General features: G+C 54.8%; 4 protein-coding genes across 4 annotated transcripts in view; 1 reads left to right on the top strand and 3 right to left on the bottom strand.

Annotated features, from left to right (window-relative positions):
• Window positions 1–9,999, top strand: part of RUVBL2 (RuvB like AAA ATPase 2) — a gene marked incomplete at both ends in the record, with an annotated part of 23,645 nt that extends 13,646 nt beyond the window's left edge. Inside the window, 9 exons of the mRNA XM_080703671.1 lie at window positions 3,218–3,324; window positions 3,407–3,500; window positions 3,836–3,959; window positions 4,232–4,326; window positions 4,415–4,533; window positions 8,724–8,843; window positions 9,197–9,326; window positions 9,734–9,848; window positions 9,974–9,999. Of these exons, the coding sequence (XP_080559797.1) occupies window positions 3,218–3,324; window positions 3,407–3,500; window positions 3,836–3,959; window positions 4,232–4,326; window positions 4,415–4,533; window positions 8,724–8,843; window positions 9,197–9,326; window positions 9,734–9,848; window positions 9,974–9,999 (930 nt within the window). The remainder of the gene's footprint in view (window positions 1–3,217; window positions 3,325–3,406; window positions 3,501–3,835; window positions 3,960–4,231; window positions 4,327–4,414; window positions 4,534–8,723; window positions 8,844–9,196; window positions 9,327–9,733; window positions 9,849–9,973) is intronic.
• A 218-nt stretch (window positions 10,000–10,217) lies between these two features.
• Window positions 10,218–10,873, bottom strand: LOC308269286 (lutropin subunit beta; the record flags this gene model as incomplete). Its single annotated transcript, XM_080704595.1, has 2 exons — window positions 10,697–10,873; window positions 10,218–10,460 (listed from the first exon to the last, which is right to left on the bottom strand). The coding sequence occupies exons 1-2, from the start codon at window positions 10,835–10,837 to the stop codon at window positions 10,218–10,220; spliced, it is 384 nt and encodes a 127-aa protein (XP_080560721.1). The 5' UTR covers window positions 10,838–10,873.
• Window positions 10,874–11,876: 1,003 nt separating this feature from the next.
• Window positions 11,877–15,767, bottom strand: SAXO3 (stabilizer of axonemal microtubules 3; the record flags this gene model as incomplete). Its single annotated transcript, XM_080702098.1, has 5 exons — window positions 11,877–12,249; window positions 12,729–12,856; window positions 14,722–14,883; window positions 14,963–15,163; window positions 15,612–15,767. The coding sequence occupies 5 exons, from the start codon at window positions 15,765–15,767 to the stop codon at window positions 11,877–11,879; spliced, it is 1,020 nt and encodes a 339-aa protein (XP_080558224.1).
• A 2,770-nt stretch (window positions 15,768–18,537) lies between these two features.
• NTF4 (neurotrophin 4) lies at window positions 18,538–19,173 on the bottom strand (the record flags this gene model as incomplete). Its single annotated transcript, XM_080702631.1, has 1 exon — window positions 18,538–19,173. One exon carries the CDS (start codon window positions 19,171–19,173, stop codon window positions 18,538–18,540), a length of 636 nt encoding a protein of 211 aa, XP_080558757.1.
• Between the last annotated feature and the right edge of the window lie 3,227 nt (window positions 19,174–22,400).

The raw sequence follows: 22,400 nt of genomic DNA on the forward strand, positions 1-22,400 counted from the left end.
TTTCAAAATAAAATAATAAAGTAGGGCTGGGGATATGGCTCAGAGGTAGAATGCCCCTGGGTTCCATCGCTGGTACACACACACACACACACACAGGAAAAAAGTGTTACCAAAAAAATCGTTCTTTTTTTTTTTTTTTTTTTTTTTTTTTTTTTTTTTACAGGGGATGGAACCACCCAGGGGCATTCTACCTCTGAGCTACATCTCCAGCCCTATTTTTTATATTCTTTATTTGAAACAGGGTCTCACTGAGTTGCAAAGGGCCTCACTGAGTAGTAGCTGAGGCTGTCTGCAAACCGCACTAAGCCTCCCAAGTGCTGGGATTACAAGCATGCGCCACCATGCCTGGCTTTTAAAAAAAAAAAAATTGTAGCCGGCGTGGAGGCGCACACTTGTAATCCCTGCGCTTGGGAGGCTGCGACAGGAGGATCGCACAGGTTCAAAGCCAGCCTCAGCTACTGAGTGAGGCTCTCAGCAACTTAGTGAGACCCTGTTTCCAAATAAATTATAAAATAGGGATGGGGGTGTAGCCTGTAGGTAGAAAGCCCCTGGGTTTCACCCCCCAGTACTACACACACACACACACACACACACACACACACACACACACACACACAAGATTCAGGATCTGAGGGCATAGCTCTGGTAGACTGTCTGCCTAGCACAGTTGAGGCTCTGGGTTTGATCCCCAACACTGAGAAGGGAATAATTATAAACTCCAAGCTGTCCTTATTTTCCTCCTCTAATCTCTGCCTTTTATTCTGCCACTCATCCCTACAAAAGGATGACTGTTTGTGGCATTATTCCACAAAACAGATAGTTGGATCACATGAGAAAAGTCTGAACAGTATTAAAATACTATGTTTATTTTGTGGGGAGGAGGTACAGAAATTTTCTTTCCTTCTTTTTGCTTAGCTATGTTTCCAATTTCATGATTAACAGCAAAAACATGTTTTGCCCAGTGCATTTATGCACACATGCAGTCCTAGCTATTGAAGAGGCTGTAGCCAGAGGATCACTTATGATTTTGAGAGCAGCCTGGGCAACATAGTGAGACCCATCTCAAAAAACAAAACTCAAGCCAGGCATGGTGGCGCACGCTTGTAATTCCAGCACTTGGGAGGCTGAGACAGGAGGATCTCATAGGTTCGAAGCCAGCCTCAGCTACTTAGTGAGGCTCTCAGCAACTTAGTGAGACCCTGTTTCCAAATAAAATATAAAATAGGTCCTGGAGTATAGCCCGGAGGTAGAAAAGCCCCTGGGTTCCACCCCCAGTACCACAAAGGAAAAAAAACACAATACCTCAGCCAGATATGATGACGCACATGTGTAATCCCAGTACTTGGAAGGCTGAGACAGGAGGATCATGGGTTTACAACCAGCCTTAGCTACTTAATGAAGCCCTCTGCAACCCAGTAAGACCCTGTTTCAAAATAAAGAATAAAAAATAGCCAGGTGTGGTGGCACGCACTTGTAATTCCAGCATTTGGCAGGCTGAGACCAGAGGATCTGGGTTCACAGACAGCCTCAACTACTTAGTGAGGCCCTTTACAACTCAGACCCTGTTTCTTTTTCTTTCTTTCTTTCTTTTTTTTATTTTATTTATTTTTTTTTTTTGGTGGTACTGGGGTTCCTGGAAGCCCTTCTACCTCCGGGCTACACTCCCAGACCTATTTTTACATTTTCATTTTGGAAACAGGGTCTCCTAAGCCAGCGCACGCGGCTGGCTCTGAACCTGCGCGATCCTCCTGTCTCCGCCTCCCAAGCGCGGGGATTACAAGCGTGCGCCACCACGCCCGGCTCAGACCCTGTTTCAAAAATAAAAGAATAAAAAATAGGGCTGGGGGTATAGCTCAGAGGCAGAATGCCCCTAGTTTCCATCCCTAGTACCTGTTTCTTCTTTGGAAACGGTCTCACTAGGTTGCGTAAAATCTCACTACTTGCTGAGGCTGTTCTCAGACCTGCTATCCTTCTGTTTGCCTTTCAAGTGCTAGGATTGCAGGCATGCACCACCACAACCAGCAGCTCCTTTTTTATATTTTTGCTTATTTTCTGTGTGGTTCTAGGAATTGAACCCCGGGGCATTCTACGTCTGAGGTACACCCCCGATCCTTTTTATTTTTTGTCTTGAAAGAGTCGTACCGTAACAGGGAGAATCAGTACATAGCTGAGGCTGTCCCTGAACCTGTGATCCTCCTGTCTCAGCCTCAAGTACTGGAATTACAAGTGTGAGCCACCATACCCAGCTTATTATTTGCTTATTTATTGATTTTTGTGGTACTGGGAATTGAACCCAGGGCATTCTATTTCTAAGCTACATTCCCAGCTCTATTTTAATTTTTTTACCTGGAAGATTATCTCACTAAGTTGCAGAAGACCTTTCTAAGTTGCTGAGTCTGGCTTCAAAACTGTGATCCTTGTTTCTTAGCCTGCCAAGTACTGGGATTAAAGGCATGTACCATCAGACGTGTGTGTGTGTGTGTGTGTGTGTGTGTGTGTGTGTGTGTGTGTGTGTGTTTTCCTGGTGATGGAACCTAGGGGCTTTTTACCTTTGAGCTATGCTCCCAGACCTATTTTATATTTTATTTGGAAACAAGGTCTCACTGAGTTGCTGAGAGCCTAAGTAGCTGAGGCTGTCCACGAACCGCAATCCTCCAGTCTCTCCTCTTTGGGATTACACGCGTGCGCCACCACACCCAACTTATTTTTTTATTTTGAAACAAGGTCTCACTAAGTTGTGGAGGGCCTAAGTAGCTAAGGCTGTCCGCGAACCACAATCCTCCAATCTCTCCTCCTTGGGATTACACGCATGTACCACCACACCCAGCTTATTTTTTTATTTTGAAACAGGGTCTCACTAAGTTGTGGAGGGCCTCACTAAGTAGCTGAGGCTGTCCGCGAACCACGATCCCCCAGTCTCAGCTTCCCGGATGCTGGGATTACATGCATGCGCCACCACGCCCGGCTACTTATTTTTATGAACAGCCTTGTTGAGCTGTAAGTGACATACAATACGCTGCACACCTGGAGGGTACATGTGGAACTCTGGCTTCTGGGCACACCCACAAAGCCCAGTGCCAAGGTGGTGGATGCCTTCCTCTCAAGCCACCTTGAAGCTGTTTTAACAGAGGCCAGAACAGGACTGGAAGCTTAGCAGGGAGCTTCAGGGTAACATTGGGGCCCTCTGAGCCCTTTCCCTGGCTTGTCACCCTCTCAGGGCTCCAAAGTAGGCAAGCTGACTCTCAAGACCACAGAGATGGAGACCATCTACGATCTGGGCACCAAGATGATTGAGTCACTCACCAAGGACAAGGTCCAGGCCGGGTGAGCAGTCAGGGCCCCAGTGGGAGCCAGGGCATTGGGCGGTGGGTCCTTTGCTCACTCCTGCCCTCGCGCTCCCCTGCAGGGATGTCATCACCATTGACAAGGCCACTGGCAAGATCTCCAAGCTGGGCCGCTCCTTCACGCGCGCTCGAGACTACGACGCCATGGGCTCTCAGGTGTGCACGGGCTCGGCTCACCTCCGGACACCAGCATGGCACACGGGGTCTTGAGCCTCCTCCCTTTCTGGGCCTGTGTCCCTTTGCTCTCCCTGGGTCTTGCCTACAACTCCAGGACAGCTGGGACCCCTCGACCTGGCACTGCCCCATGGCTTGTGAAACCCCAGAAGCTTCATAACCACCAAAGCTCTTTAAGGAGCCTCGGCTGGGGCCTGGGGTTTCTGAATGACCTTGCCTCGCCTCCCAGCACCATTGCAGCCCTGACCTACACCAGACAGAATCCTTTGCCCCCCTCCCCATGACCTTTCTGCTTTCCTCCCACCCTGGCCCTACAGACCAAGTTCGTGCAGTGCCCAGACGGGGAGCTACAGAAACGCAAGGAGGTGGTGCACACTGTGTCCCTGCACGAGATTGATGTCATCAACTCCCGCACCCAGGGCTTCCTGGCTCTCTTCTCAGGTCAGACCCCTCCACTCCTGTGCACGCCCCTCTCTGGCGTGACCCACCTGCTTCTTGGCATTTTCTCTCTTCTCTGATCCCTGTCTGCCGCCTTCTGTTCTCCATGAGTGTGGTTTGTTCTTCCCTGTTCTTGCCATCTGAGTCCATCTCACATGGTGAATTGGTCAGGCCAGTCTCTCCCTCCTCCATCCCCACCCGACATTTTTGTCTCTTTGCCCCCAGCCCTCAACCTGTCCCCTTCTGACTTCCCTGGCTCCACCCATGTCCTGCAGGTGACACAGGAGAGATCAAGTCAGAAGTCCGCGAGCAGATCAACGCCAAGGTGGCCGAGTGGCGCGAGGAGGGCAAGGCAGAGATCATCCCTGGGGTGAGCAGCCAGAGCAGGCAGCCAGGGTGGGCAGGCCAGGGAGGAAGGGGCGGGTGGTGAATTCAGCACATACCCCAATGGCTCGCAGGTGCTGTTCATCGACGAGGTCCACATGCTGGACATCGAGAGCTTCTCTTTCCTCAACCGGGCACTGGAAAGTGACATGGCGCCTGTCCTCATCATGGCCACCAACCGTGGCATCACTCGGTGAGCAGCTGGCGGCTCCTGTGGTGGGAAAGGGGTGCTCTGGGCAGCAGGTGTAGTTATAGGCAAACAGGGAATGTTCACTGAGCACCTTGTTAGATGCACTCCTCTTTACTAAAGTGGCTCAGACAGCAAAGGTGTGCTTTTCCCTTTAACAGTGTGCCGGTGGTCCCAGGTGGTAACTCCCCACAGGGAGGCCTCGTCGTTCCCATAGCATTTAAAGCTGCATTTCCCAGACTGTGTGCCATGAGAAACTTCCAGGGGCACTGAGAGCTATGTGTGGTATGGAGTTGGTTTATTTTGTGGTGCTGGGGATTGAACTCCAGAGGCATTCTACCTCTAAGCTACAACACCCACCCCCCAGCCCTTTTTATTTTTCATTGAAACAGAGTCTTAGTGAGAAGCTGGCCTCAGTCTGCAAGCCTTCTGCCTCAGCCTCCCAAGCACTGGGAGTAATTACAGGCATCCATCACCACACCTGGCAATGAAAGCTATTTTTCAGTTTCAAGACTGAAAAATGACATCTGTTAGGTGCTACCTGCATAAACCAATATAATCAACTAAGTCACCTAGAGGTAACTACTTAATCACCGGAATTCTTAGTATTATTTTTGCCCTAAAGCTGTGGGAAAGTTCCTGAGCCACAAAGGGCAGCAGCCTGGATAAAACCCACTGCCCGAAGGTGTTGCTGGGACTCTGTGCCCCAGGCTCCCATCTGGTCCTCTCTACCTCATCCATGCTTTGGCCATGGGAAGGGGAGGGCAGGCAGCCTTTAGCCACATCCCAGGTGCGTGGCTGTGCCTGGCTGCAGTGTCATCTCCATCTGCACCTGGGTGACAGAACAGGAGAACAAGGCACGGTCACCCACAGGCAATGGGCAGCTTTACCTAACAATGATGGGCTCTTCCTAGATAGACTCCTTGGACTTTCTAGAAAGCACAGGAAGGAGCCAGAGTATAGTTCAGTGGTCCAACACATGCTTATCATGTGTGAGGCCCTGGGTTTTAACCCCTGCATCAAAAAGATAAGTTTAGAAGGTTGATACCATCTCAACCTCATTTTATGGGCCAGGCCAGCAAAATCCAGTGGCTTCCCTCTGATGCCCCAAGCCCTGTGTTTGCTGGGTATGGTAGCTACCCAGGGGCATCTCCTGGGAACAGGAAGGCAGTACAGCCAGCCTTCAGCATTTGCAGATTCCATGTTTATGAATTGGCTTGCTTGCAAAAATAGATCGGTAATCCCCAAATCAATGTGCAGGAAACATTCACCATCTCTCAGACACAAGCAGAGCGGCAGACATTCAAATCTTCTGCCACCCACGATCCTGACTGAGGCCAGCACCACGATGCTCTGTCTGTAAACAGGTGTCATTTTCCTGGTAAATTTTGCACCTTGTTTATCACTTTCCTGTGTGGGGGTTTTTGTTTTTTTGTTTGTGTGTGTGTGTATGTTTTTTTAGTTGGGGGATCGAGGGTTGTGTTGTGTTTTGTTTGTACTCTGTACTAGGGATTGAACCCAGGGGTATGTACCTCCAAGCTATATCCCCAGCCCTTTTTATTATTTTCATGTAAGGTCTCACTAAGTTGCTGACGGCTTTGCTAAATTCCCGAAACTGGCCTTGAACCCGTGATCCTTCTGTCTTAGCCTCTCAAATACCAGGATTATAGGCATGCACCCCCACACCGGGCATGGGTTCAGTGTTTTTTGTTTGTTTTTTTTTTGTTGTTTTTATGGTACTGGGGATGGAACCCAGGGGCATTCCACCTCTGAGCTACACCTTCAGCCCTACTTTTTATTCATTATTTTAAAACAGGGGTCTCACAAAGTTGCAGAGGACCTCACTTAAGTTGTTGAGGCTGGCTGCGAATCTGCAATCCTCCTGTCTCAGCCTCCCAAGACTGGGATTATAGCATGTACCCCTGACATGATTTCAGTTTTAAGAGTCCCCCGAATACTTGGGAGGCTGAAACAGGAGGATTGCAGGTTTGAAACCAGCCTCAGCAACTTAAGGCCCTCAGTAACTTAGTGAGTCAGTCTTTTTCTCCTTTTTTTTTTTTTTTTTTGTTACTGGGAGTTATTGAACTCAGAAGCATTCTACCCTTGAGCTACAACCTGATTTTTGCTTTTTTTATTTGGAAACAGGGTCTCACTAGGTTGCTGGGAGCCTTGATACATTGCTGAGGCTGGCTTTGAACTGTGAGCCTCCTGCCTCAGCCTCCCAAGTACTGGGATTACAAAGAAGTGCCACGATGCCCGCCTGGCTGGCTGGCTGGCTGGCTGGCTGGCTGGCTGGCTGGCTGGCTGGCTTTCTCTCTCTCTCTTTTTGTGATTTAACCTAGGGGTATTCTACCTCTGAGCTATATATCCCCAGCCATATTTTATTATTTTAATTTGAAGCAGAGTCTCACAAAGTTGCTAAGTCTGGTCTCGAACCTGTGATCCTCCTGTCTCAGCCTCCCAAGCGTGGGGATTACAAGCATGCACCACCATGCCTAGCTGCAAGACCCTGTTTCTAAATAAAAATAAAATAGGGCTGGTAGTGCAGCTCAAAGGTAGAGCTCCCCTGGGTTTAATCCCCAGCACTAAAAATAAATACAGGCCCTGTGCTTAGTGCCAAAGTGCCATGTAGGTTCCTAAGCACAAGAAGACTGTGCTGGCAGCAGGGGGAGGGGGCGCACATTTGTAATCTCAGCATTTGGGAGGCTGAGACAGGAGGATCACTGTTTGCGGACAATCTTAGTGAGGCCCTTTGCAACTCAGTGCGACCGTGTTTCAAAATAAAGAAATTAAAGGCCGGGCATGATGGCGTACACTTGTAATCCCAGTACTTGGGAGGCTGAGACAAGAGGATCGCAGGTTGGCCACCAGCCTCAGCTACTTAGTGAGACCCTCTGCAACTTAGTGAGACCCTGTTTTAAAATAAAGAATAAAACATAGGGCTGGGGGGTGTAGCTCGGAGGTAGAATGCCCCTGAGTTCCATCCCAGTAATGCAAAAAAGAATGAAAGGTTCTGTCTCAGCCTCCCAAGTACTGGGATTCACACCTGGCTTCAAGCCCCACGCTTTAAGGACTGTAGGAAGGTTTCACATAGGCATGATAGTTCAGCCACTCAGGCTGAAGATCCTCTTCCCGCTCTGGACGATGAGGAGTTGACGATTCGAGCTCCTAGTCATGACTTGGTCTTTCTGGTCACCAGTCCCCATTACTTAGTTAGGACACGAGGTGACCCGGTCCTCGGCAATTCCAAAGGACTTGTGGGTTCTGTGTAGGGTGTTTTGAACACTCACATAACTCGGGAAGCTCTGTTACTGGGAATTAGGAGCAGAAACAAAATGCTTCCCAGTTATGCTTATTACGTCACAAGGGGAAAGTGTCATGATGTCCGCATTTATCCTCAAGTGGTAAGACATTTTTATGCCGTATGTGTACATCCAGAGACAGAGATAAGGCCAGTGTCTCAGAATATGAATGATTGTAAAATCCAGGCGAATGGTGTGAGTGTCTATTGCATTACTCTTTCAAATTCAACACAAAAATTTCTGTATTAAACTTTATTTTTTTAATTAAAAAAAAAAGAATGAAAGGAAGGAAGGAGAGAGAGAGAGAGAGCAAGCTATGCTGCTCTTCATGGAGACTGCCCGAGGGAGCTGAGCTGCACTGGGGCTGAGTTACAGCGCCGTCAGCTGCAGTTAAGTGTCTCCACGCAGAAACCATAGTGAGGCGTTGACTGACCAATGGCAGTGTTGTAACCAGAGGCTTGTGGGAACCTAGCCCTGTATTTCCCTCAGGAGTGGTGGCTCCACATTTGCTAGCAGAGTATTTCCAGCAACTACATACAACGCAGCTACTGTGAATCTCTAAAATTGCCTGTAGCCCCCGTCACCCGCCATGAGCCAGGCCTGGGCTCACCCAGGTGGAGCAAAGAACAATCCAGTCACAGTCCCTTTCCATGTGGGACCTTGATCCAGTAATCCTGGACACAGATACCTAGCTACAACCAGCCTCCGCTGTGTGGAAGGGCACGTCTGGGGAGTGACGCAGCTGACGCAGGCAGGGGGTGATGCCAGCTGAAGGTTACGTGGTATTTAGCCCTCTGAGTGGGCTGTGATGGGTGGGTGGGCAGGAGCATTCGGAGGGGATGGAACAGCAGGGTTCTGAAAACATCACGTGACAGGCCTTCCTGCCTTCTTCAGGATCCGGGGCACCAGCTACCAGAGCCCCCATGGCATCCCCATTGACCTGCTGGACCGCCTGCTCATCGTCTCCACCTCTCCCTACAGCGAAAAGGACACAAAGCAGATCCTCCGCATCCGGTGCCTGACAAGCGGGCGGGGCTGGTGTCTTCCCTGTTTGACAAGTGGGGGACCCTGAGGTTGGAGTGGGGAGACCCTCTAGACTGTGGAAGGAAGGCTGAGTGGATGCTCTCCAGTGGCTTCTGCTTGGGGAAGTACCAGTGGTTGCTATGGGAAAGGTCCCTGGGTGGGCCCAGGAGGCCCAGGTGTATGCCTAGCCTGAAGCAGGTCTCAGTGGCTCTTGGAGCCTCAGCAGTCTGCGGTTCTGAGATGGAGACCACACGTGTGTCCCGGTGGTCAAAGGCCAGAAGTTGGTATGCCTGCTTCTACTGCAGTCAGAGCCTGTCCCTGACCGAGCACCCCACCCGCCTCAGGTGCGAGGAGGAAGATGTAGAAATGAGTGAGGACGCCTACACGGTGCTGACCCGCATCGGGCTGGAGACCTCCCTGCGCTACGCCATTCAGCTCATCACCGCTGCCAGCCTGGTGTGCCGGAAGCGCAAGGTCAGCCAGCTGTCAGCCAGCGGGGCCCCAAATGAATGAATGACCCCCTCCCTCCGGGGCTTCTGGTGGGCTGCCGCATGAAGTCCCAGAGTGTACAAAGGCAAGGAATTTTCCTCCTTGGTTGTTAGTTTCTGTGTCTCATAGCTGGGCACATAGTAGGTGCTTAGTAAGTACCTGTTGGTCACAAGTAGATGCTAAGTCCATCTCACAGATAAACCGAGGGATAGAGAAGCTGGGCCCACTGCCAGGAGGCACCAGAGGCAAGATCTGGACCCAGGAGATCTGGCCCAGAGGCCCCACCCTTGCCAGGCACCTCTGCTGCCTTGGCCCTGGAGGTGGCGTGAGCCGGGGTCTGTGTGCCTGGCCTCACAGCAAGGGCCCACTGAGGACTCACCCCCCCCCCCCAGGGCACAGAAGTCCAGGTGGACGACATCAAACGGGTCTACTCCCTCTTCCTGGATGAGTCCCGCTCCACGCAGTACATGAAGGAATACCAGGATGCCTTCCTCTTCAACGAGCTCAGTGAGTGTCCCCACCCTGCACCCACCCCTGCTGTCCCCCTTGGCAAGGAAGTGGGGAGCCGGGTTGGAAAGCTCAGGCCCTGCCATCTGGGCCACATTGATCTGCGGCCTCCCTTCTCTCCACAGAAGGAGAGACCATGGACACCTCCTGAGCCGATTCACTCACCCCCCACCCTGTTTTCTACCAGAGTTCTGACACTGTGACTTTGTATAAAATGGTTTTGAAACTGGATTCATGATGTGTGTGTCACCCTGAGACCACAGAAGGACACCTAGAGTGCGGATTGAGAAGCCTTTATTGGGAGGGCCGGATCAGAGCAGCTGCAGGCTCCAGAGATTGGGGTGGGCGAGAGAGATGGGGGGAGGGTTCTCAGAGGAAGAGGAGGCCTGGGAGGTGGGGGAGGTCACAGGCCAGGGGTTGGGCTCTGGGACCCCCGCAGTCAGAGCTACTGAGGCGACAGGGCCCACAGCGGCAGCTCAGGGCCACGGGGAAGGAGACCATGGGGTCCACGCCGGGCGGGCAGCCGGGGAGCCGGATGGAGGCAAAGCGCAGCTCGCGGTAGGTGCATACTGGCTGGGGCACAGGTGGCAGGGCAGCTGGCAGCACTCGAACCTGGAGGCCAGGGGTGGGAGCCATAGGCATCTGCCTGGGGTGAGGTCCCCCGAGTTCCCTGGCTACCCCAGATCCCATGGTACCCATCATACCTTCCCTCTCCTGCACATCCAGCACCAACTCCAATTCCCCTGCCCAGAGAGACAGACCACCCGCCACTCCGCTGCCAATCCAACTCCTGTGGGTCTGGCACTGAGGTGGCAGAGGTGGGTCCCTCCCTGCCCCGGGTGGCTCACCATGCTGGGGCAGTATCCCGCGCAGATGCTGGTGGTGAAGGTGACGCACACCGGGCAGGCCTCGTTCTCTGCAGCCAGGGTGGCGTTGATGGGCCGGCACAGTGGCCGCAGTGGCCCCCTGGAGGCCCACACCCCGCTCATGCTCAGCAGCAGCCACAACAGCAGCCCCTGGGACAAGGCCAGTGCCTCAGGCCCAGCCTGAGCCTTGGCCCTTTACTCCTGTCCCCCAAGCGCACATTTGGTACCAGCCCCCTCCCACATCTTCCATTCAGACCCACCCTGCTGGGAACCCAGATATCCCAGTGGTTAAGTAAGTACCCACTTGGCTTCTACAGGAAGCCTGCTGCCTGTCGCCTGCTAGAAAGAGGCCTCCTTTCCAGGCCACAACAGTCTTACCTGGAGCATCTCCATTCTCAGTGCCTCCCCTACCTGCTCTAACGTGGCTTTATACCTGTGGGTTGTGGGGGCGGCAAGGCCACCACACAGTGGAGCAAGCTGGGGTAACCTGGACACTAATCCCCCTGGGGGCGAGAGGAGGACAAGGTCAGAGAGGTGCAGGAGTGGCTGGGGGTGTTCTGCCCCCTCCCCTCAGTGGCTGAAGCACCAAGACAGATGCCAGGGTGAGGGTGGCCCCAGCTTCCAGAGCCCAGTCCACTGAAAGCACGGAATTGGTGCAGGAAGCCCTTCTGAACCCTTCGCGGGAAGGGGACAAACGAAGGCTTCTGTAGGTTGCCGCTCAGGCCTGCCTGGCCAAAGCCTCCACCCTGCTCCACTTGAGAGATTGAAAGCCAGCTCATTCCCAGGCCAGAGACCCCAGCCTCTTAAGAGGGGCGTGGTTTCCATATTAGATTCCGGCCAAAAAGGGCCGCTAAATTACTGTGCTGGGGGGAGCTTGCACCCAGCTGCACCCCAACAAGAGATTCAGCCAGAGCCCCTCTCTCCCGCCACCCCTGAAGTCAAGATGAGCAAAGGCAGCCTGGAAATGGGTGTGGTTTAGGCTGTTTAACTGGACTAAGATAAGCCCAACCCCTCTCCCGCTGGGCTTCATTGTACATCTGGGCTCAGTTCCTCGGAAAAGGAAAAGGGGGTGGGCGTGGCGAGGTGGGTGCATCTCTTCCCTGTTCCGCTCCGCCCTGCCGCTCAGGGGGCGTGTCTGAGGGCGGAGCTGGCCAGGCGGCGCTCAGACCATCTCCGGCTTCAAGCTGCCATAGCGGGAGTTCTCCGTGCAGTAGGCTTTGGGCACGCTGTAGATGCCCCGCAGGGGCTTCCAGTGGGGGGCACTCCAGGGCACCTCCAGCAGGCAGAAATGGTCCAGCCGGTGGAGAGGGTGTAGCGGGGACCTGTAGGACTCATGAGCCAGAGACAGGGCCCCACGGTGCGGCACGGCGAGCGTCCTCGGGAACACGTGGGGCAAGCGGGCCCCAGGTGGCTGGGGTGGCTGAGTCCGGCGCGGACACGGCGGCTTCCTCGGGCGGTGGCCCAGGGCCTGATGTATGCCCTGGAAATTCCAGTAGGTCAGCAAGTCCTTGCGGGGGTATCCGGACAGCTCCTTCCTGTGGAAGGGAGGGAGGATGGGGATGGCTGGATCCTCGGGATGAGGCTGAGCTTCAGACCCAGATCCGAACTCCTGCATTTTGAGGCGAGGACAAATTTGTAGAATTCGGAGACCCCTTTGGAAGGGGTCACAGATTTGAAGCCCAGATTTCGGTGTCAAGGTACTTAAAGGCTGGGAAAGTGGGGTTTTATCCTTGGGAAGTATTTAAGGGCTCAAATACTAAAGGGGGCTCCTCCCTAGACCCCTAAGGTCCCGCCCCCAGATTCCAAGCTCTCTCTGGGGCTCCGTATCCCTACGGATTTCTGAGTTGATATTGACACCTGGATGCTAAAGTAGGAGCTGGGGGGCTGGACTTCAGTTCTTGGATGTGCAGAAGCTGATTACTTTTCTCTGACTACTGAGTCAAAAAAGAGGATTGGACTCCCACCACATCTGGCTGGCCGCGGGAAGGCGGGGCGGAGAGAAGTGCCGGCTCACTTTGTGTAGAAGCGGAAGTCCCGGGCAGAGGTGGTCAAATAGAGCTGATTGCGGTCCAGGACACCCTGGTCAGATACTGTGAAAGGCCGGCCAGCCAGCTCGGGGTTCTTTGTCCAGGGGATTAGGGCCTGAGGATGATGGGGGTGGGGCGGGGGGTGGGCAAGAAAGATGTTGAGTACTCCGTTACAAGCCTGGGGTTCGAAACTCAGAATCCCTTTTAGGATTGCAAATTCAAGGCAAACCTCAGAGCTGAGTGAGGTGACTCACGCTTGTAATCCCCAGTACTTGGGAGGATGAGACAGGAGGATTGCAGGTGTGTGGCCAGCCTTAGCTATTTATCTCCACAGCTTAGTGAGACCCTGTTTCAAAATAAAATATAGAAACCGGGCGTGGTGGCGCACGCTTGTAATCCCAGCATTCGGGAGGCTGAGACTGGAGTATCGCGGTTTACGTACAGCCTCAGCTACTTAGTGAGGCCCTCTGCAACTCAGTGGGACCCGGTTTCAAAATAAAGAATAAAAAATAGGGCAGGAGGTGTAGCTCAGAGGTCAAATGCCCCTGGGTTCCATCCCCAGACCCGCAAAAAAAATTTTTTAAATAATAAAAAAATAACCGGGCGTGGTGGCGCACGCTTGTAATCCCTGCACTTGGGAGGCTGAGACAGGAGGATTGCACAAGTTCAAAGCCAGCCTCAGCTACTTAGTGAGGCTCTCAACAACTTAGTGAGACCCTGTTTCCAAATAAAAAAATATAAAATAGGTCTGAGAGTATATCCCGGAGGTAGAAAGCCTCTGGGTTCCACCCCCAGTACCACCAAAAAATAAAAATAAAAAAATAAAAATAAACCCAGCCGGGCATGATGGCGCATGCTTGTAATCCCAGCATTTGGGAGGCTGAAACAGGAGTATCATGGTTCCCGGACAGCCTTAGCTACTACTTAGTGAAGCCCTTTGCAACTCAGTGAGACCCTGTTTCAAAATACAGAATAAAAAATAGGGCTGGGGGTGTTAACTCGGAGGTAGAATGCCTCTGGGACCCATCTCCAGTACCCCGAAAATTAAATAATAAAGAATAGGACTAGGGGTGTAGCTCAGAAGCAGAATGTCCCTGGGTTCAATCTCCAGTACAAGGGAAAAAAGAATTTCTCTTCCTTGTTCTCTATAGCTCTGCTGGACCAGGCTTCCCATTCAGCCCCAGAATTAGAGTCCTTCCTAACCAATCCTATGCCAGGCTACTTTCGCTTCACTTCCCAAATCAGACCCTCCAATAGCACCCCCACACACAAAATCCAAATACTTCCTACTAGTCAAGCAATTCAGATCCAAGCCACACACAAAACAAAGCCTTCTCGAAGTTCCACCCCCAGTCAAACCTTAAACTCAGCTGCATCTTGGGCAACGATTCTACTTTACCTTTTCCTCTCCGACTAAACCTAGTCCCGCCTTCCATCCCTGTCTCAGAATATTCTAGTCCCAGCTGGGCGTGGTGGCGCACGTTTGTAATCCCAGCATTCGGAGAGACAGGAGGATCACGGTTCACAGCCAGCCTCAGCTACTTAGTGAAGCCCTTTGCAACTCAGTGAGACCCTGTTTCAAAATAAAGAATAAAAAATTGGGCTAGGGGTATAGGTTGAAGGTAGAATGCCCCTGGTTTCCATCCCCAGTACCGCAAAAAAAAAAAAAAAAAAAAAACTAGTCCCCGTTCCCAAGGTTTAAAGAGCCTTCGAGCCCGCCCCCTACAACCCTCTGCCTATAGCTCCGCACCAGTCTCAGAGCCCAGATTTCCAGTTTCAAGGCCCCGCCTCTAGGGCTCAAGCCCCGCCCCACTCTGCATTTCCCCCATCCTGCCCCTTTAGCCACGCCCCTAAGCGCAAAATTCCTTCTTGCCCTTGCCATGCACAGGAGTCTGGTGCCTAGCCTCAGAGGCCCTCCGACCCACCCCGAGCGCGCCTAGCTCTGCAGGGTGGCGCCACCGCGGTCTTCCACTCCGCTACCTGCGAAGGGCCCCCGCGGTGGTGGTCCTCGAGCTCCGGTGGCTGGGGTCGGACGAAGAAGATGGTGCGCTGGTCCCGGCTGGGCCGGGCCTGGTACTGCTCCTTGGTCTCGCTGCTCTGGTATTTTGTAGTCAGGGGAAGGCGCCAGCCGCGGTGTCGGAGCTGGGGGAAGGTGAAGGCAAGGGACTCAGGTGCGGTCCCAGCCCTGTCCCCCGCGGGCTCGGGAATCTCAGAACCTTACTTTTTCTGCCAAGTCCTTCATCCCCACTGTCCGCGTGGGATCCGCAGGTTCGGGAGCCCTGGGCTGCGCGTACGGCCCGCCGTGGGTCTTGGGCACGTAGGCCGAGCCGGACGTCGTCTCCCATCGGCTGATGACCTCATCGAAGGCCCAGATTTGCAAATCCTGCTTTGCGGCGACGGGTAGGGGATCCAAGACGGTGGTCTGGGGAAGAGGCGCAACAGACGGATCAGCTACAAAGACTCACGAGGCTGCCGCTGCCCTCTCTGCACCCCCTGGCATCTAAGTCCCCGGGCTCCTCCTCTCGGACCCAGGATGCCCTGACTTTTTTTTTTTTTTTTTTTTTTGCGGGTCTGGGGATGGAACCCAGGGGCATTCGACCTCCGAGCTACACCCCCTGCCCTATTTTTTATTGTTTATTTTGAAACCGGGTCTCACTAAGTTGCGGACAGCCTAAGTAGCTGAGGCTGTCCGCGAACCGCGATCCTCCGGTCTCAGCCTCCCGCGTGGTGGGATTACAAGCGTGCGCCATCACGTTCGGCTGCCATGACCCTCTTACTTCAGACCCGGGTCCAAGTCCCCCATCCCCTTTTCTCTCAGTATCCAGGTTTCTGTATTTCGAGACCCCGCCTTCCCCCTCGGGTCCGCTCACCTGTAAAGTGGGCGGGGGAAAGGGCGGGGGTGGGATAAAGTGGTGGGCGACGCCGCTGCTGGTAAGATGCCAGTTAGGCCAGGATCCAGGCACCTCAGTTCCAGAGATGGGGGGCCAAGGGGGGCCATAGCGCAGAGCTAGGGCCTTCCCCGCCATGGTCCCGCCCACACCCCAAGCCAAGCTGCAGCGCGCTTGTTGTTGCGGTTGCCCCAGGTAACAGAACCCGCCCACCCTGAACCCAGCGAATGAAGGGCGGGCGGGCGGGCGGGCGGACAGGGTAAGACCCTGAGACCAGGAGATAGGGACTTCGAAAGAGGAGGTCGGAGACTGCCAGGGCCACCGAAACGGAGACGCAGGGCGAGGGGTGGAGATGGAGGGGCAGCAGGGGAAAGAGCGATGGGAGGTCAGAGGGAGTTTCAGAGCGGGGAGCGGGACAGATGCCCAGACAGGCCGACTCAGAGGAGGAGGGAGACAGACACCCCTCGGCGCATCAGCGAATCGTGAGAAACACCGCCTTTCCTACAGGCTCCAATCCCCTGGCTGCCTCCCCCTCTGCCAGGCCTGCCCGCCTCGAAGTAACGACTTCCAGACCACGGGCTCGGCTCCCCCACCCGCCCTGTGCGCCGAAGGAGGCGGCGCCGGCCGTCCCGCCTGCCTTTGATTTGGCTGAAAACTTCCACCTGGGCATAGGGAGGAAGGAACTAAGAGGAGAGAGCCGAAGAGAAATGCACCAAAAAAAAAAAAAAAAAAGAGGGGTGTGTGGGGCTGACCAGAGACAAGAGACAGGAAGTTCCAGAGACAGAGAGGGAGGTGGCAGAAAAGAGTGGAAGCCTAGAGGTGCAGAAACAGGAATCCTGCACCCCACCCTGACCAAGGGCTCACTCAGGCAGGGGTCGGGGTGTCTAGGTGCTTAGCCAAAGGTGTACCTAAAAGAGTGTGTTGCTGGGCAAGGTGGTGCACACCTGTAGTCCCAGTACCTGGGAGGCTGAGAGGAGGATCTCAGCTTGGAGGCCAGCTTCAGTAATTTAGACCCTGTTTCAAAATGAAAAATGAAGCCGGGCATGGTGGGGCACACTTGGAATCCCAGCATCTGGGAGGCTGAGACAGGAGGATCGCAGTTCAAGGACAGCCTCGGCTACTTAGGCCCTCTGCAACTCAGTGAGACCCTGTTTCAAAATAATGAATAAAAAATAGGGCTGAGGGTGCAGCTCAGAGGTAGAAAGCCCTTGGGTTCAATCCATGGTAATACACACTGTGTGTGTGTGTGTGTGTGTGTGTGTGTGTGTGTGTGTGGCAACAGGCATGGGATAACCAAGTCATAATGCATGAAGGGGTATTCTAAAGGTGTGAGGATTCCTCTATCACCTCCTCACTATGAGCTTTTGGTCATGGCCTCTTCATCCTCAGCCCCTATTATCTCACTCCACCAGTTCAATCGTCAGATAGGGAAAACTGAAGCTGACTTCCACAGTTTGGGCCAACCTCCCAACACACCATTCAGGCTTCTGGGGCCCCTTCTGTTGAATTTTCCTGGTCCTACCCAAAGCCACAGAGAAGGGTGCTGAAGTCCGGGAGGGAGAAACCTTAATGCCACCTGCCGGTTAGGGCTACAGGCAGAAGCTGAGCTCCAGGACCCAAGCCCACTCCCTCTCAGCCAGAGCTTCACGGCTTCCTCCTCCATGTCAGCCACTCAGCCTTTGAGATCCCTGGGGCAACAGAGCAGCATTGGGGACCTGGATAAGCAAAGTCTGAGAAGTGGGCTCGGGAGGTGAGCTGGGGCCGGGGGTAGATGCGGGTGCATGTTAGTGGGGTTAGCTCTTTTTTCTTGGTAGGAGTGAGAATTTTAAAAGACCCGAGACAGAGAATTTTGTACTTTATTACTCCAGGGGCCACCTCCCCAATCCTAGCCAGGGGTAGGCCAACTGTCAGAACTTCAGATACCACTCAAGCTGGATTTTTTTTTTTTTTTTTTGTATTGGGGACGGAACCCAGGGGCATCTACCTACAAGCTACACCCCCAGCCCCATTTTTTATTCTTTATTTTGAAACAGGGTCTCACTAAGTTGCAGAGGGCCTAAGTAGCTGAGGCTGGCCATGAACCTGAGTCCTCCTGTCTCAGCCTCCCAAATGCTGGAATTATGAGTTTGCACCACCATGCTCCGCTGGACGATTTTAAGGTCCTTCCCCTCCCCCTAGTGTGGGATAAAGGTTGAAAGGGATAGAAACTTGACTCCAGCTCCCCTGCCCAGGACTATCCAGCATCCTGACCTCTTCTCACTCGACCCTGTTTGTATTCCCACTGGGAAGGGTGGCTCACTACCTCAAAGCAGAATACTGTCAGCCATCATTTGTGTATGTGCGCGTGCACACACACACACACACACACACACACACACACCTGACCAAGTAGGATTTCTCATTTAAACCCCTGCTTCCAGATAATTAAAAGACTCCATGGACCATATTCTCCAGGTCCTCGGGCCAGTTGTTTGCATATTTCGACTCTGCCCCGCCCACCTCTTCACACATTCCCTCCTTGTTCCCCTCTCCAGCATGGGTAAGGAAGGCGGTGTTCTCTGAGTTTGAGTGGTCAGCAGCATAAAACTGAGGGCCTCCGATGGTCAAGTCCACAAGAATTGATCTGAGGAGTCGTATATTAGGGCTGATAAACAGGAAGCACTCAGTAAATATTGGCTATTATTATTGATATCATTATTACCCTCTGGGTCCTCTAGGAGCACTCCCATTCATCCTTTCAAACCTCCATCTGGTGTCATCCCACAGCCTGCATGAATTGAGCTCTCAAGATCAGAGAGCTTTGATTTTGTGACCACTCAAGTTTCCAAGCCAAAGTCCTTAGAGCAGCCAGGCCACCCCTTAGGTCCGTTTGCATCCAAGTCTTCTCCACCTGAACAACTCCTGGACCTTAGGCCCGGCCAGTCCGACTGAGAAGCGTGCAGACGCAGGCCGTGTCGATTCGAATCCATCTCCAGCCCACACGGCCCTGGGCATCAGCAGTCAACGCCCGCACGTAGGACTGCTTGGGCTTGCACTCTGACACCCAGTGCCTCCGGTCCACGCCCCGGCAGCCCCCTCCCCCCACCCCGGGGCCGCCTTCCCCGGCACTGTCAGCTTTGCAGCGCGTCTCGAAGAAGTACTGACGAAGGGGGCTGCTGCCGCCGGCTGCGGGCACCTCGCCCAGCACCTCCACCTCGCGGCCACGCAAGTCCACAGCTGTCCGACGGTCGGTGACCCAGCCGCTCACCGCATCGCAGACAGCCAGCTCCCCTCGGCGACTCGCCGGCGCTGTCTCGCTCACCCCGCGCCGACTACGGTTGGCTGGGGCACCTGGCGGCTCCCCAAAGGCCCCGGCCTCCAGCAAGAAGAGCAGAGGGGGCCCGGCAGGGGCGCCTCTGGACAGGGCTACTCGAGGGGACAGGAGGTCCCACTCAGGGGCCAGGAATGGGGGCAGCATTGAGGGTGGAGGGTGGGGCTCCATCGGGACACTGGGGAGGAAGAAGAGAAGGAGGATAGGGAGGGGAAAGGGAGGATAGGGGGGCATCTCTCGAGCACCTGAAGACAGAGAAAAGGAGGCTGGGGTTAGAGTCACGGGTGGAAACTTACTGGGAACTGAAGTTGGGAACCCCAGGGATCTCCCATGCCTGAATGATAGGGAAGCCCTTGCGGGACTCTATATGTATGTAATAGCCAACTTCTAGATTAAGAATCATAGCCAGAGCTGGGTGTAGTGGCGCGCACTTGTAATCCCAGCATTTGGGAGGCTGAGACAGGAGGATCACAGTTTGAGGACAGCCTCAGCTACTTAGGCCCTTTGCAACTCAGTGAGACCCTGTTTCAAAATAAAGAATGAAAAATAGGGCTGGGGGGTAGCTCGGAGGTAGAATGCCCCTGGGTTCCATCCTCAGTACTGAAAAAAAAAAAAAAAAAAGAGAGAGAGAGAGAAAGAAAGAAAAAAAAAATCGTATGCAAAGCCAGGACCTTGAAGGACAGGAGGATCACAGATATAATGGCAGCCTCAACAACTTAGCAACTCAAGGCTATCAGCAACTCAGCTGATTGCTGTGACTGGTCTCAAACCTGAGATCCTCCTGTCTCAGCCTCTCAAGCACTAGGATTACAGGTGTGTGCCACCATGCCTGGCTCTAGATTCTTAATATATATTACATATATATTATATATACATATATAAATATATGCTGGTGTGTGTGTGTGTGTGTGTGTGTGTGTGCTTATATATATGTACATATATGGCTGGGGGTATAGCTTGGAGGTAAAATGGCTCTGGGTTCAACCACCAGTACCCAAAAAGAAAAAAAAAAAGTTACTATTATTTCATAGCCAAGAAAATGAGGAAACCCAAGCTCGGAAAAGTTCCTAACTCACACCATGTCACAAAGCCAATAAGGGTGGATGTGGGACTTGAACTCTCAGCAACTGCACTCTGCCCTCCTGCCTCTATGACCCCATGGAACCCCAAGTCCTGAAGTCTGGGGGACCGCCGGAAACTTCAGAGCCTAGAGAGACCCCCACTAACAAGGCAAGACACCTCCCCTCTCGTGCCTCAGTTTCTCTGTGTGTGAAACTGACCCGAGGACTGGGAGAGGCTGGTGGCCCGGTGAATCTCACAGTTCCTCTACAACATTCTGGAAGCCTGCCGAGGACCAAGCAGCAGGTGACCACACCTGTCTACACCTCTGCCACCTCGCGGCTCTGCTGGGAGCCCCTGTGGAGGACACAGGTGGCCCCTCCGTCCTGCCATCTCAGGAGGGGGAGGGGGCGACCACCTGGGGAAGAAGGGAGCAAAGAGGTTACAGAGGCAGGTGGGGGAGGGGCGTGGCCACTGAGCACCCCCTTCCCCTGTGCATTGTAGAGTCAGGACCTGGCCCCCTCCCAGGGGCCCCTTCCTGTCCAGGTGATGGCTCCGGGCAGGGATGGGAAGCAGATGGGGGGAGACACGGGGAGGGGAGACTGGGCACATGAAGGAGACTGGAAAAGATTACATCCCCCTCCTCCCATTCATCTCCCAGACAGGTCGGGGGCGGGGCTGGCCTGGACACCCAGGTCCCTCAAGGCCCACACTCGAGAAGCCCTGGGTCCCCGGGGCTGCTTCCTGGAATGTTCCCTCCTCACAGGACAGGCCAGGGCCCGCCCAAGACTTCTTTTGCGCATACCTGGAGTGGCTGCCCGCCCCGGCTGGAAGATGGGGAAATGGGAAAGTTGGGGTGTGAGGCAGAGCGCAGGTTGACCCGGCCAGGACAGGGAGCGTGGGTCTCCGGCAGCCCCCTCCCTCAGACTAGGTGTCCTGGTCCCCCCAGCTGCCTCCTCCCTCAGACCCTGGAGTCCAGCCTGGGACCCCCGGGGGAGGCTGCCGCCGCCCTCAGACCCAGGAGTTTTGGAGCCCAGGCCCTCCTCCCCGGCTGCTCAGAAACGCGGACGCCCCGTCTCCTCGCCGGGGAGAGTCGCGCTGGGGGTCCCGACCCCTGGGACCCAGCCTGGCGGGACCGGCTCCACATCTGCTCCTCTTATCTCCTGCCTCAGTTTCCTCCGCCAAGCCCCGCCTTCAGCCCCGCCCCCGTCCCTCCCTACCCGAGGGCAGGGCGACCCGGACGCCAGAATCCCGCGGGAGGAGGCGCCGAGGTTCTTACCTGGGGCGCCCTCCGCTGCTCCCCGGCTGCCCCCGGCGCGGCGGCGGCTCCTCCTCCCGCTCGCTGGCTGCAAGGACGCCCGCCGGCCGGCCGGCTCCGCGCTGCTGGCTCCGGAGGGCCTGGGTCGGGGGCGGGGCGGCGCCCGACGGCGGAGGAGGGGCGGGGGATCCCGCCTTGCACACGCGTGCCGAGACCTCGGAAGCCGGCCTGGTCGCTCTGCCCGGCCCGCTGCAGTCCCTGGAGTGCGGGCCCAGCCCCTCCTCCAGACCCAGGAGTCTGGTCCCAGCCCTCCCCGCCTCCAGGGATCCAGCCCCAGCCCTCCTCCCCCAGACGCAGGGGTCCAGCCCCATCCCTCCTCCCTCAGACCCAGAGGTCCAGCCCTAGCCCTCTTTCCCCAGACGCAGGGGTCCAGCCCCAGCCCTCCTTCCCCAGACGCAGGGGTCCAGCCCCAGCCCTCTCTTCTCACACCCAGCCCTTCTCCTTCAGGCCCAGGGCTCCAGGCCCAGCCCTCCTCCCTCAGACCCAGGGGTCCAGGTCCAGCCCTCCTCCCTCAGACCCAGGGATCCAGGTCCAGCCCTCCTTCCTCAAACCCAGGGGTCCAGGTCCAGCCCTCCTCCCTCAGACCCAGGGGTCCAGGTCCAGCCCTCCTCCCTTAGACCCAGGGGTCTAGGTCCAGACCTCCTCCCTCAGACCCAGGGGACCAGGCCCAGCCCTCCTCCTTCAGACCCAGGGGTCTAGGCCCAGCCCTCCTTCCTCAGACCTAGGGGTCCAGGCCCCAGCCCTCCTCCCTCAGACCCAGAGGTGCAGGTCCAGCCCTCCTCCCTCAGACCCAGGGGTCCAGGCTCCAGCCCTCCTCCCTCACACCCAGGGGTCCAGGTCCAGCCCTCCTCCCTCAGACCCAGAGGTCCAGGCCCCAGTCCTCCTCCCTCACACCCAGGGGTTCAGGCCCAGCCCTCTTCCCTCAGACCCAGGGGTCCAGGCCCAGCCCTCCTCCCTCAGACCCAGAGGTCAGGGATGAGCCTGGATTTCTGTGCAGTCTTTTGGCAGTTCAGTGTCAATCCCTGCGAATTCCCACCCTCTTCTCATCCCCACTTTCCCAGGAGCTCCCTGCCAGACATTAACC

Source organism: Muscardinus avellanarius (genome assembly GCF_963383645.1).
Source record: "Muscardinus avellanarius genome assembly, chromosome: 10".
Lineage (NCBI taxonomy): Eukaryota > Metazoa > Chordata > Mammalia > Rodentia > Gliridae > Muscardinus > Muscardinus avellanarius.